Source organism: Leishmania donovani, chromosome 26 (genome assembly GCF_000227135.1).
Source record: "Leishmania donovani BPK282A1 complete genome, chromosome 26".
In the NCBI taxonomy this organism is placed as follows: domain Eukaryota; phylum Euglenozoa; class Kinetoplastea; order Trypanosomatida; family Trypanosomatidae; genus Leishmania; species Leishmania donovani.
The window spans coordinates 114,873-128,161 of record NC_018253.1 but is presented as its reverse complement, the minus strand read 5'-3'; the positions used below and the strand labels follow the sequence as shown (position 1 = coordinate 128,161).

The 13,289-nt window shown below is 61.3% G+C and overlaps 5 protein-coding genes across 5 annotated transcripts; all 5 read left to right on the top strand.

Annotated features, from left to right (window-relative positions):
* Window positions 1-1,093: 1,093 nt before the first annotated feature.
* On the top strand, window positions 1,094-4,051 carry LDBPK_260460 (hypothetical protein, conserved; the record flags this gene model as incomplete). Its single annotated transcript, XM_003861587.1, has 1 exon — window positions 1,094-4,051. One exon carries the CDS (start codon window positions 1,094-1,096, stop codon window positions 4,049-4,051), a length of 2,958 nt encoding a protein of 985 aa, XP_003861635.1.
* Window positions 4,052-4,793: 742 nt separating this feature from the next.
* Window positions 4,794-5,039, top strand: LDBPK_260450 (ATPase subunit 9, putative; the record flags this gene model as incomplete). Its single annotated transcript, XM_003861586.1, has 1 exon — window positions 4,794-5,039. One exon carries the CDS (start codon window positions 4,794-4,796, stop codon window positions 5,037-5,039), a length of 246 nt encoding a protein of 81 aa, XP_003861634.1.
* Window positions 5,040-6,952: 1,913 nt separating this feature from the next.
* LDBPK_260440 (hypothetical protein, conserved) lies at window positions 6,953-8,305 on the top strand (the record flags this gene model as incomplete). Its single annotated transcript, XM_003861585.1, has 1 exon — window positions 6,953-8,305. One exon carries the CDS (start codon window positions 6,953-6,955, stop codon window positions 8,303-8,305), a length of 1,353 nt encoding a protein of 450 aa, XP_003861633.1.
* A 921-nt stretch (window positions 8,306-9,226) lies between these two features.
* LDBPK_260430 (hypothetical protein, conserved) lies at window positions 9,227-10,225 on the top strand (the record flags this gene model as incomplete). The annotated part of the gene is made up of 1 exon (XM_003861584.1): window positions 9,227-10,225. One exon carries the CDS (start codon window positions 9,227-9,229, stop codon window positions 10,223-10,225), a length of 999 nt encoding a protein of 332 aa, XP_003861632.1.
* Window positions 10,226-11,483: 1,258 nt separating this feature from the next.
* On the top strand, window positions 11,484-12,410 carry LDBPK_260420 (nucleotide binding protein-like protein; the record flags this gene model as incomplete). Its single annotated transcript, XM_003861583.1, has 1 exon — window positions 11,484-12,410. The coding sequence occupies one exon, from the start codon at window positions 11,484-11,486 to the stop codon at window positions 12,408-12,410; it is 927 nt and encodes a 308-aa protein (XP_003861631.1).
* Window positions 12,411-13,289: the final 879 nt, after the last annotated feature.

Below are 13,289 nucleotides of genomic sequence, written 5' to 3'. Positions count from 1 at the left end.
CCACACACGCCCCACACCGGTGTGGGGAGGCTGAGCCACCGCGAGGGGGAGGGGCGGGGAGGGATGCGCGAGGTGGCGACTGGGCATCACGTGAGCGGCTGCGAGGCGACCTGCGGGGGCCGAGGTGTGAGTGGACAGAGTATGAGGCCGAGGCGGTGCTTCGATGATCGGGCCGGCGCGCTGGTGTAGCGCGCGTGTGTCTACGGCTGCATGGGCACCACACACGGGACGGGTCTGTGAAGGTCCAGGGCTGGAGTGGCGCGGGGAGGGGGGCCGTTCGAGTCGCGTTGAATGGCACCGGGTGGACTCGGTGGGGAGACAAACGCTCTTCAGACGCGTCGAGAGGCAGACATACATCTCCACGTCCTCCCTCCCCTCCCTTCCTCTCCCCTTGTTCGCGAGCTGACGTGCAGATCTGGTTGCAGACCCACGCGAAGAACGTTGTGCGCGGGTGGTGCTGTTGATTCGACCACACAAGCGCATGCCTGCGGCGCACCGGCCCTCTCATGTGACTTTGTCTGCGTATCAGTGCGTGTTGGGTGTGCGCCACGGAGATCCATAACATCGCCTGACTGCTTTCCCCCACCCCCTACTTAAAGCAACGAGAGAAGGGCATGCGCACTCTCTTGCGGGAGTGCAGTGAAGCGTCCAGCGACACAAAGCCCTCCTCTCCTCCTCGAGCGAAGAAAGCTAACAACCGCAGCAAGAGCAGGGAAGCAGTTGTCGCGGGCGCAGGCTCGCTCGAAGTGGACACGCTAGTGAACCATGGCAAGATGCCCAGGGCGCTTCGCCCCTCCCTCTGCACAGTTGCGCTGTTACGGGCGACAGGCTCGTGTCGTCCTTCGTTCGCTGCCTCGGTAGCTTCTGGCACGTCTACTCTACTTTGCTGCGGCCTTTCTGAAACTCCATCTGTTCATCTTCTTCCTTCAATCGCGTTCAACCCCTCGCTCCGCCCTGTGCGCGCGCCGGGTCGCACCTCTTTCACGATCCACTCTCACCGCTTGCATCTGCGTCATCAGGGCTTTCTCTTGCTTGTCCATGTCTGGCCTCCGCGTGTGTTCGTGCGCCCCCCTGCTTCCGTCCAGTAAAAGAGATGCACGCGAACACGTCTGGAGTGACGCGTTCGACGATGGACGCGCTTTTTGAAGTGCTGCGGAGCTCGGTGGACAACGCAGCGCGCAAGCAGGCCGCGGCGCAGCTGCGCGACTTGCAGGAGCGGGAGCCAGAGGTGTTTCTTCAGCACACCTACGATGGTATCGCGTCTCAGCAGCTCCAGGCGGAGCTGCGCTTCTTCCTCTGCACGCTTGTCATCGCGTTTTTGGACGAGTCGTGGCACAATGCGGTGCCCAAGGAAACGCAGGAGCGGTTTCTGGAATCGTACGTCCGCCTTCTCCTCGCTGAGGCGAACCCGCCTATTCTGCTGGCGCGAAAGGTGAGCCGCATAGTTGCTCTGATGGCGAAGCGCGGCTCTCGCAGGGCCCAGCTCGGTGCTCTGCCGCTCGCCATACAGCATGTAGTCACGTCCTACGTGTCGGAGCTTGAGAAGGCCACCGCGGCGCAGTCGCACGCGCGTGCCACATACGTGCTCCTCTACCTGCACGTTTTTCTCAAAGAAATGCAAGGCTGCCGCATTGGCAACGTCTTCGAAGGCGTGTGCCGCGCCTGTGTGGCGCCACTTTCGGGCGTCTTCTCACTTCTCCCGAGCGAGACAGGCATGCTCGAGGCGCACGACCTGTGCCTGTACCTCTTCAAGTGCAGTCTGCGCACATTTGGCCGCGGCGTTTTCGATCCGGCGTTTTGCCATTTCTTCTTAGCAGCGACGTGGCGGCTTGCGGCGGGACTGGGGCAGGACGCGCCAGACTCGCCGAACGCCGAAAGGCGGCAGCGGCTGCTGGAGTACGCGCTCAAGACGCACGAGGCAACCGTCGTGTTCTTTCCGAGCCGCCTCCATGAGCTCGGCATTTCGTTCTTTGTGCTCGCTGATGAGGCGGCGGCAGCAGCGCCATCCGCGTCGACACCGTCGTCTGCGCATGACACGCCTGAGCACTCCATCTTCCGACTACTGTCAGCCGTCGTCAGCAGCCCTGTTGGCGACGTGGTCTCCGAAAAGGCGGTGTGTCGAGCGCTGCGCTTCTTCACCTCCTTATTGAGCGCCGAAGACGGCGATGCATTCATCGCGCACTGCCTGCAGTGCTACACCACCTCTATGTACTTCGCCCCTTTCTTGCAGCACATCGTCAGCGCGTACCTGGCGGATACAACGACGCCGGAGGCACTATCGGAGTGGTCGAGGCACCCGGAGCAGGTGGCGGCGGGGTTGGATGTGGACATGGATGACGAGACCTCCACGATGAGTTGCGCAGAGCAGCTCTTTCTGGCTCTCACCGGCTCGACAGCTTGCGCCGGCCCGAGCCTTGCGGCGGCCTGGGCTGCTGTGAACCAGCTGCTCCAGGAGGGAGATGTGGGCCCTGTAACCGCGGCCCTACACGCGATCGGCATCGGCTATTACACCATGGCCTCCGAGGACACCTCCTCCTACCTCGGCTTTCTCCGCGGAAAGCTGCTGCCCTTGCTCGACCCCGCCACCCTGGCGCAGACGTCCCCGTTCGTTGCCCGCCGTGTGGTGTGGTTGGTGGGCATGTGGTGTGAGTCGGTGACCGGCACGGAGGACCGGCGTGCAGTTCTTTCCGCCCTGGAGACGGTGCTGCAGCACGCCGTTGCCACTCAGAGCGTTGTCTTGGTGTTGGTTGCGCTCAAATCGACAGAGAACTTCGTCTCAGACAATCATTTTACATTGTCGGACGTGCCGCCCACCATGGTGAACACGGTGCTGCGCACGGTGCAGGAGCTGCTGTCTCGCGTGCAGAGCCCGACCACCATCAAGGGCCTGGCGGGGCTGGTGCATGTGCTCGTTGAGAAAGGTGCTCTTCAGAGTCAGGGCGATGCTCTCGTGCAGCTCTTCCTTCCCCCTGCGCTGGCCGTCATCGAGTCCTACGAGTCGCGGGCTGCCAATGCGGGCGGAACGGGTGCCGCAGGGCTCGGCGTAGACGCGGATGAGATCGGCGATGACGAAGGCGGCGCAGATTCGCTGAGCTCGTTGAACATGCTGCTGGAGTGCCTCGGCAGCAGCCTCCGCCATGGCGACTCGGACGCTGTGATCTGGTCGCTGCTGCCTTGCGTCATTGTGCCGTGCACGTCGCCGACGAGCGCCGCGACGGCGTGGGTGGAGGACAACGCATGGGAGCTGTTCCTCGTAATGGCCCAATCTTCCCGAACCTTTTTCTCCCCCGCTGCGGCAGAAGCACTGCAGATGGCGCTGCAGCACACGACGAGGGACTTTGGCATGCTACCGCTCGTCTTCCGCGTGGTTTACACCCTCCTCCTTTTGCGGCAAGACGGGGCGGAGGAGGTGGTGTCGCCAGCGCACCTGGAGGCATGGATGACGATGCTGCGCGAGAGCCTCTCTGCAGAGCTCTGTAGTGCCGTTGCAGCGGCCACGTTCGCCGTGGGGCGCACGAGTGCAGGCCCGCTTAGTGCGCTGCTTTGCCAGCACGCGGCGCAGGCGCTGGTTCTATCCAGCGACGTGCAGTCGGAGCAATACACGATGCCGCTGGCCATGGTCCTTGCCCTGAGTTTCGCGTCTGCCACCGGCGGCGAGGAGCAGCAGCAGCTTGCCGTTCATGTGCACGCTGCAGTGCAGTCGTGTGCCCCAAGTGGCACCTACTCGCAGCTCCTGGAACAGTTAGTGCTGCTGCTGGACGTGTCACCGAGCACCTTAGTAAGTCGTGCGCTGGCGCGTCTGCTGGAAGTGCTGTGCCGGACTTCCGCAGCCCCACTCGCAGGTGATGATCTGGCGATGGTGCAGCGGGCCATGGAGGGCGTCGCGGCAACGGGCGGTTCTACCGCGTCCGTGACGGGCGCTGACGACGAGGATGCGGAGGACCGCGCTGCACCGGAGATGCTGCTCGAGCTGTTGGGCGACGAGGATATTCCACAGGGGTCCCCCCATTTTGCACGCGTCATGCGCGCCTTCGCCGCCCTTCTCTCTTGAGCTGTTATCATGGGTGCCTTGACAACGCTCAGGCGCTTGCACGATCCCTTCTCATTCCTCCTTTCTCAGCGTTCAGCGCCTCCGTGAGCTGCTCTCCGTCTTCGCCCCGCTGTTCCACAATTGGCGCTCAGTCCCTCTCCTGTGTGCCGTCACACCAGCATCCTTGGTCGCTCTCAGTAACATGTGGAGCGTGGGCGGATGGTTGCACATTGTGGAAATGTGTGTGTGTGTGTGGGATGGGGGAAGGGAGGGGATATGCGGTGGGGTAGTCGGTGAAATGCAAATCCTTGTGGTACTCGTCGTCCCCCTAAAAAGGAAAGGTGGCGATGGCGCTGTCGCTGAGGAGGACTGACGTCGTTCTCGCGCGGTACCACCATCTCCTTCGGTGTCTGAGGATAAACCCAGTGATGCGCGTAAAGCCGCGAGCAAGGAGGGGGGGGCAGACGCACACGCATAAATTCGCACACTACACGTAGTAGCAGGGCTGATGTTGCAGGCTGTTTGTGGCCAGGTACCCCATGGTAGGCTGCTGACAGCGAGTAGGGGGAGGGTGGGCTGAGGGACGTGATACCCAACGTACCCCTCAGCCCACCCGCACGTGCTGATTCGTAATGCTATAGCACTGCCACGACTCTGCTGCACACCGACGCAGCGGGTGCTTTCCATGTGCTCTTTCGCTTTCCTATGCCCTTCCTCTTCCCTTGCTGCGGTCGCGTGACTGTTCTATTACCTCTCGCACCCGATGCTCATGCAAGACGCCTTCGTGCTTCTCTTTCGCTCGCACGCCCTCTCGCACACGTACCTGCTCTTCCCCCGTCTTCCATCTGCCGACCCACTCCCTCACGATGTGCGCTGTGCCACCACTTGTGTTACCCACCACCACAACGGGAACGTTGTGAACTGCACCTTCTCCTCCGCGTGGCCGTTCCTCTTGAAGTATCTGTCAGTCCCACCTCGTCGTTCGCTTTCTCGTTCCAGGAACCCATAGCACGCTTGTAGTTGGTCTTCTTCGCTCTCCCCACACGCCTCGTCTCGTTCCCTCTCGCACAACAACTGCACCTTACTCGGTCCGAAAATGATGCGCCGCGCCATTGCTCAGCCCGTCGCCCGTCGCGCGGCGGCCGCCTCCAGTGCGCTCGTGGTTGCCCCTCGCCAGGCCTCCACTGTCGCCCTCTCCGTCCAGGGCCTGCACTACGTCGGCACCGGTCTCGCCGCCATCGCCCTCGGTGGTGTTGGCTTGGGTATCGGTGCCATCTTTGGCTGCCTGCTGATAGGCTGCGCTCGCCAGCCCAACCTGACCAAGATGCTCTTCAACTACGCCATTCTCGGCTTCGCCCTGACGGAGGCCATTGGCCTGTTCGCGCTGATGCTCGCCTTCCTCATGCTCTTCTCGTAGAGTTGTCGACGTGCATGTTACGATGGCGCTATGGCGCCTCTGTGTGCCGTCCGCTTCATGTCCCCGCAGCCTCTTAGAGGGGCCGAACTGTGTCGTGGAGGGGTGCATGGCGGCGTGACAGGGGCCTCGCATTCACGTGCGTTGCGCTGGGTGCCGGGTTCCTCATAGCAGCGAAGCGGTGGCGAAGCGTGCCACGCATACGAAGTAAAACAACGGAAATGAGGGCGACGCAAAAGGTGGAGGACGGCGCGGTGCGCACAACGCCCCCGACAAGACGCGTTCTTCGCGCCCCAACCCTCCCCAACAGACGACTCTTTATGCTGAGGAGTGGCGGAGGAGGGGGCCGGACCGCGGCAGCCGCGGTGGCGACATCCATGTTAGGACACCGTCACCAGCCGATCCGAAATGACCCTTAACAAAAAACGGAAAAGTAAAAGGAAATAACGGGAGCACCAAAACGCACGGAAGCGCGACGTACGACGACGTGCGTGCGGTGTCGTAGTGACCTTAGTGGAGCGTCCTTGGCGTTGTTTTCTCTCTCCCCCTTTCTTTCTGTGTCTCGCCCTCGCTGCCTGACTGGCTGTGCGTCTCTTCACCGCCCTTCCTCATGCGAAGCGGCGAGGTGGCCACGCACCCCACCCTCCCCACACAGGTGTGTGTGTGTGTGTGGCCGAAGGGGGAATAAAGAAAGGCATGAGAGAGCGAAACGCGATTGCCAGAGGGGAGGCGACGGGCGCCTCCGTGGACGGCACTCGCCGCCCTGCCGCCGCGCTCGGGAAGCACAAAGGGATTAACGAAGCAGCCAAATGGAAAGGTGCCTCCCGAAAGAAGCGGAAAGGGCAGCAGCACCAGCAAAAAGCGCACACAGAAATGGAGAGTGCAGAAAGGGGACGAAGGAAGAGGCGCAGCTCTGCTCCCCCCCCGTAGAAACGGACCCGATTCTTGCGGATGCGTAGATGAGCCTGCAGACGGAATGTGCACGGCTCAGCAGAGGATGGGCGCCGTCGAGAGGACTTCCGCTTCTTGTTGCCGGCGTGGCTTGGTTCTCCGTCTCGGGTTACCTTGCTCCTTCTTCGATCCCATTCACTCTCGCACTTTCTTCCGCGAAGACCTTCATGGCAGTAACGCACCACCTTCCCCCACCACCCCTCTTTGCCTACCTGTCCTCCTGCAGCCGAGAAGTAAGGCTGTGTCTCACCTCTCTCATCACCTCTCCCTCTCGCCCTTTCTTTCGGCAACCGGCTGGTGTCTCGTCAAACAACACGCACACGGGCCACACTTTTTTTTTGCTTCAGTGACATCGCTACTCCGACACGGGTGCCCCCCTTCCCTCTCCCCTCACACACACATGGGGTGGCGAAACACGTTCACAGTCGCTCTTTCCTACGCAAGTGTAATAACATCCACGCTCCCTTGGTGCCTGTGTGCGCCTGTGCGGGGAATGCAAAAAGGCTCCCGAGGCTGCCGGGCGATTTGAATTCGAACCCCGTCGAGTAGCCGTCATAATGGTCAACGAGGCACCTTACCTCACGAATCGTGTGGTGGCACTGCTGATGTTGGCAGTCTTCGTCCTGTGCCTCTGTGCAGATCGGCTCCAGTGCCAGAACAACGGGTGGCGATCCATGTGCATCGGCAGGCTCGCGTACAAGTGCTCAAGTGAATGGTGCCGATCATCTGTTATCACACCGACAAGCGTTTCACTGGCGAGCTCGTGCGTAGGCAAGGGCAACGCGCTTGTACTGATAGCGCTGGTAGAGGTGGGCCCATCTGTGGTGTCGAGGAGAGGCGAGAATATTAGCAAGTACATGGCTGACGAGCTGCGTAGGCAGATCGACTCTGGCGAGTTTCAGCGTGCGGTGCGGCTAACCCTTGCTGCGCCCCGCTTCGCATCAGACAACACAGGAGACGATCCGCGGACAAGCCTCACGGAGCTGTTCAGGGAGAAAGCATCATTGCGAGCGATCTTCGATGTCCCTCGTAATCAGACGCGCTACATGGTGGTTAACGATGTTGTGCCGCTGCCCGCGGTGGATGGGCTAGGCAACTTCAGCTACACCACCTGGGAGGAGGCGGTCGATGCGGCATTGCCGGTGAGCAAGGTGGATGATGCTTCACAGCTGCCGCGCTACTTTCCCAACCTGTACACCAAATTGGCGGCTTTCAGTAATGAGCGCGCCGCCAGTGCAGCGCCGCCGTCGTCGAAGCAGTGCGATGCGCTGGTAGTGGTGGTGGGAACCATTGCCCATCCGCTGGCGAGCGTGCGCAGCGTGTGGCAGACGCCGCGGGATGCTGGAGCGCAGCTCTCTCTGGGACACGAGTACGTGCGGGGCGCCGTCACGCGCTACTTGATGACGTGTAGGAAGTTTCTGAGGAATGTGCACGGGGTGTACTACCTCCAATACGAGTCCCGGCTGCCCGCGTGGGCTTTCACAGCGGAGGTGCTGGGAGGCCAGCGTGAGGAGCTCTCCATCATTACGGCAACTAATGCAACGGCGGACAGGGCCCCGGCACTCGGTAATACTTCTTCGTTTGCTGCCGCGTTCTGCACTTCTGCCAACGCCACCGCCCCGTCCGCGCCCCTGCGGCCGTGCGAACAGGCCTGCCGGATATACGGCCGCATCGCATCTGATCTCATTGCCGGTGACCGTGGTATCGCCCGTACGTCCTTTGAGAAGCACAACCAGTTCAGTTCCTCCTCGTTCACCTACAACTGCTACTACGAAGTGCTCTCCGCGCAGGGTGAGGCTGCGATCAACGGCACCTTTGACGCCAAGACGGTGTCGCGCGTGTTCGACGACTGCCTGCACCTCTCACCAGCCGGCAGTCGGGCGTACGCGAGGTGTTTGCTTCGCAGATAGGCAGACGGCACGGGCTCTCGAGGACGGTGGGCAGCAAGGCCTTCATCCTTGGCAGCGTGGGTCGACGTGCTGAGTACGCGGTGCATGAGAACACCGAGGCTGCCTCCAAAGCATATTGCTGCTTGTCTGCGTGTGCCCCGGATAGGCGGCGCGCGATCGTTGCATCTCTCTACAGGTTCTTCTTCCTCGCGGTGGGCGCTCCTTCTCAATCCCATTATGTGTGTGTGTGTGTGTGCTTTTCTTGCATTGTGTACACCTGCGTCTGTTCCGTTTCGTTTCTTCACCGCCCCCCTTTCTCACTGCTGTCTTTTCCTATTCCTTCCATCGCTCGCGTATACACGGGCCTGCACGTCTATGACAGTTTCGCAACTGCCAGTGCTGGCGTGCGCCTTCTCCTTTGTCTTGCCGAGCATTACACGAAGTTAAGGCGATGTAGGGGGTGCGTGGCGGAGAGCGTGTCTCTATGCATGTGTGTGTGTGTGTGTGGTACGTGACACGTGACACGTAGAGAAGAAAAAGTGAACGCGTTTTGAGGGACTCGTTGCTGTCACGTTTTTGCGGTGCGCGCGCGTGCATCTACCGGGACGATGTTGGGACGAGAGGCAAGTTTTCGTCCCGCAATCGACCCCTTCTTCTGCCCGCTTCCCATCAGCACGGACGCTCCTCTATGGGCCTCGACGTAACGGCATCCCTGCTGTTGTTTCCTTGTCTCGGTCATATTTCCTTCATCGAAGCGGTGTTGCACGGTCTCACGTTTGCAGTTATGCCGCCGTGTCCGACGACCTCACTCTCCATCTCTCTCTGATGGTCTCTGTACTCCTCATGCCCCTTTTTCCTTGTCGCTCTCACGGTGCTGCCCTCATCCCGATCTCCTTTTCTACGTAGACGGATACAGACTCATCCATCAACTCACCAATCGACATGCAGGCGTTGGTGCGGTTCCCGATGAACGCCGTAGCGGGGGTGCGCCGTGCGCCACGCACGCGGGCTGTGCATGTGCGCCGCGCCAGTGTTGCCATGGTGGAGCCGCAGCGCACCTTTGCAGCGAACCCTCCTTCCTCGCCGCTTTCATTGTCTTCTATGGGCGTGGCCACAGCGGAGGATGCTGCAGCAGCGACATCTGCCAGGTGCGAGGGTACCATGGCAGGCGCGGCTGATTCGTCGCCTTCTCATAACCCTCCTGCGCAGACGGCGAAGGGGTTCCGCAGCAGCACACAATTCCGGATGAGCCCCGCACAAGTGAATGAGCAAAACGTGCCGAGTGCGAGAGAGGTTGTGCAGATGATTCCTACGCTCCAGGAGCTGCGAGCGCAGCTGCCCGATGCGCTGGAGCTGGAGCGGATGTACATCCCACACCAATCGGCGCTGGGGGCGAACGGCGTCGCTGGACGGAGCGAGACGAGCGGCGAGCGTGCAGATGCCACCACGGCCTCCTCGGCACCATCGTCACTGTCTCAGAAGATGATGGGCCCTCTGGAGGCCTTGTTTTTTGGGTCTGCCAACGACGAAATTGCTGCGGCGACTGAAGCAACACCGACAACAGCGTCGCCGCAACGCCCGCCGTCCCGGGAACATGTCCTTCTGGCCTACCGTGCCCTCTTTTGGGGCACCGCGTTTGCGCTGTTGGGCTTTAGTGCGACGGTGTCGACCGCCATGTACCTGTGCGGGTATCACAGCCTGCGCGACCTGCAACAGGGGGTGCGCGACAAGATGCGCCACGATGAGGAGCGCCTGTACGCGATGGCTGCTCCTGCTGCCACGGGGGAAGGCGCTGCGGTGGACACTGTGATGAAGCATTACGTTGTTGATGTCACGCACCCCACGGAGGCGTGGCGGCAGTTGCAGGAGATTTGGAGTGCCTTGCAGCGTCTGGGCGAGGAGGAGGAGACGGCGAATACGACGGTGGCAGCTGCTCAGTAGATGAGCCCCGTAGCGATGTGCTCACGACGATGGACGAGTCTGTTTTTCTCATCCGTTGTGCGTGCGATCATAGCAGCAGGGCTGCAGGGGCTGCATCACCAGTGACCGGAGTGGCAAGGAGGGAGAGTGACCGGCCAACGCCGCGGTCACGCCGCTCTTGCCCTCGTACTCTCCACCCCCTCCCCGCCTGCTGCGCTGATGCCCGCTCCCCATCTTTGTGTGAGGGTCTTCCTGCGGAGGGGCGTCCGCTCGCACAGGAAAGTAAGGATAAGCTCCGTTAGCGGAGCGGCCGCATTATGGATTAAGAGCAAGAGAACAACCGAAGCGTTGCAAAAGGAGGAGCAACGCAAGCTGAGGCACACGGTGCGCTCCCGCCGCCGACGCTACGGCTGAGGCTCGGGCCGGCGGTGGTGGTGAGGGGGAGAAGATCGAGGTTTACGTAATGGCCAGCCGCCTTCCCTGCTCTTCATCGCTTCCCTCCCACCTCTTTCGAAGTCGCCCCATATCACCGCTGTCGCTGTTCGAGCTTTATCTCCTCTCACACAAACGGACGCATGTGCACACTATCACCGGCACCATGATCACCCTCACATTGGCTGCCATTCATTCTCTTCACTTAGTCCCTGATAATGCCGGCCACCTCACCGCGGTATCGCAGGGCCCAGTGCCCCACGCTCCTTATGGGGAAGCCAAGAGACCGCAGCCTGCCCGCGGGCGCTAGTTGCGGGCTTGTCGTGTCGGCGGACAGGTCTGGGCTGGTAGTGCGCCGGAGAGACTTGCGGCCATGATGATCACGCGTGCAGCAGCTCACTAAGACACGTGTCGACGATCCGACAAACATACGCAGCCGTCTTTGGCTTTTGTGCTCTGGCGGCGTTGCGGTGATGTCGAGCGTGACCGTGGACCTAGCGTGCTCTGTATGCAGTGGCGTTGCGGTGGGCTGATCGGCACCAAACAGTGCTAGCTGACCCCGACTACCTTGACATAGCGGCAGTGCAGCAGGGTTAGGTGAACCATGCTGGTGCATGCGTACATAGCTGCTGACGTGTTCGTGATGGATCGGTCGCGTTGAAAGGCGCACGGTCCTTTCAGTGAACCACCCTGCCTCCTCCACTCACACTCTCACTCCCCTGCCTGTCCTCCTCATCTTCCGTTCGCGGCCACTCGTCTTTCTGTCCTTCGGCGACCACCGCCACCACCTCTATCCCACACCTGGGGCCGGGAAAGAGAGAGAGGGAGATATAAACCTACGACACAGATGTCATCCCCATCCGTAGCAGAGGGTGCTGCGCCCCTTTCCGGTGCGGGGGGTACGGATGCTGCCGCGCCTGTGGCATCCGCGGGGCTTCTCCAGGTGAAAAACATCATTCTCGTTCTTAGCGGAAAGGGCGGCGTTGGGAAGTCGACCGTGGCGTGCCAGCTCGCCCTCGCGTTGGCGCATGTGCACCACAAACAGGTGGGACTGCTGGACGTGGACGTATGCGGCCCAAGTGTGCCCAAGATATGCGGCCTCGAGGGACGCGACGTGTACAGAGGGGAGAAGGGGTGGATGCCTGTGTCGTCGCAGGCGAAGGCAGCCACCGCCGGCAGCCCCGGCTCCGCTCCCGGCGCGATGGCGCCATCGGGGGACTTGAAGGTCATGTCCATTGCGTACTTGCTTCCGAGCGACAAGGACGCGGTGGTGTGGCGCGGCCCAAAGAAGGACGCCATGATCAAGCAGTTTGTGACGGACGTGAACTGGGGCCCGCTGGACTACCTCATCATCGACACCCCGCCGGGCACGAGTGACGAGCACCTGACGCTGTGCGAGGTGCTGCGCAGCTTCCGCCCTTCCGGGGCCGTCGTCGTGACCACACCGCAGGACGTCTCCACCGACGATGTCAAAAAGGAGCTGTCTTTCTGCCACAAGCTGCAGCTGCGGTGCCTCGGCATCGTCGAGAACATGTCCGGCTTTGTCTGCCCGCACTGCGCGCACTGCACCGACATCTTCTCAAAGGACGGCGGAAAAAAACTGGCGGAGATGTACGAGGTGGCGTTCCTCGGTGCGATTCCGATTGACCCGAACTTGTCTCTGGCTGAGGATATGGGTCGTGTCTTCGTGAAGGAGTCTCCGTCGCAGACCGTGGAGGCGGTGACGGCGGTCATCGACGCCATTGTGCGGCAGGTCGAGCGTGCGAAAGTGTAAGCGCTTGGAGGAACGGGCTGTGGAAGACCGGAATCGAATACGAAGCGGAAGCGCGAGCTGAGGCGTACGTACTCCGTTCAAGGCTTCCAGCTCCCGCGTGCGAGGGTGTGCCTTTCTCTCTCGTGTGTGTTTCGACCTTGGCGGCCGTGAAGGGCACCCTCCATCCTCGCCGTCTATCCATCCCAGTCGCTCACCAACGCCGGACGCGTCGGCTTTATGCCCGTCTTCACGGGCTGGTGAGTGCTCTTCGCCGTTGCTTCCCCCGACAGAGGGGAAGCGGGAAAGAGAAAGCCACACGCGGACACCAACACCCTGCAGATCAACACGCAGATGCCACAGAGATGGCGCCGATTCTATCTATAAATGTGTGTGTGTGTGTATACATGTGCCACCATCGCTGTCGCCATCATCGATGACTGTTTCTCTGCTGTGGCGACTTTTCTGTGTCTTGCTCGCGCCTCGTCCTTCTCATCACATCCGCGTACCTCCGGCGTCGCCCTATCCACGTATACAACGCACACACAGTCACACCAACGTATTCCACGTGTGCGCGTCAACCGTGAGCAGGCCCGTCTCTGCGTGTGAGTTTACTGCGCTGGGCTCGTGTAGCGCGCTGCGGATTTTTTCTTTCTGTGAACTCCCGTACCCGCCGAACGCGGTGGCAGCGCGTGAGGGCGGAGACGGCTGCACAAAAACAGGATAGAAACATAATAGATCGGAAGGCAACTGGACACGGCAGTCTATAGGCGGCTTTCCGTGCTCACAATCTACCTTTTCCTCCCTTTCTCCCCGGTCAACTGAGTGCGCATCCCCGTGCGTCGAGGCTGACTCACAGACAATGGGGATGGGACGGTGACGGCCTCGCGGCATGGTAGCGGC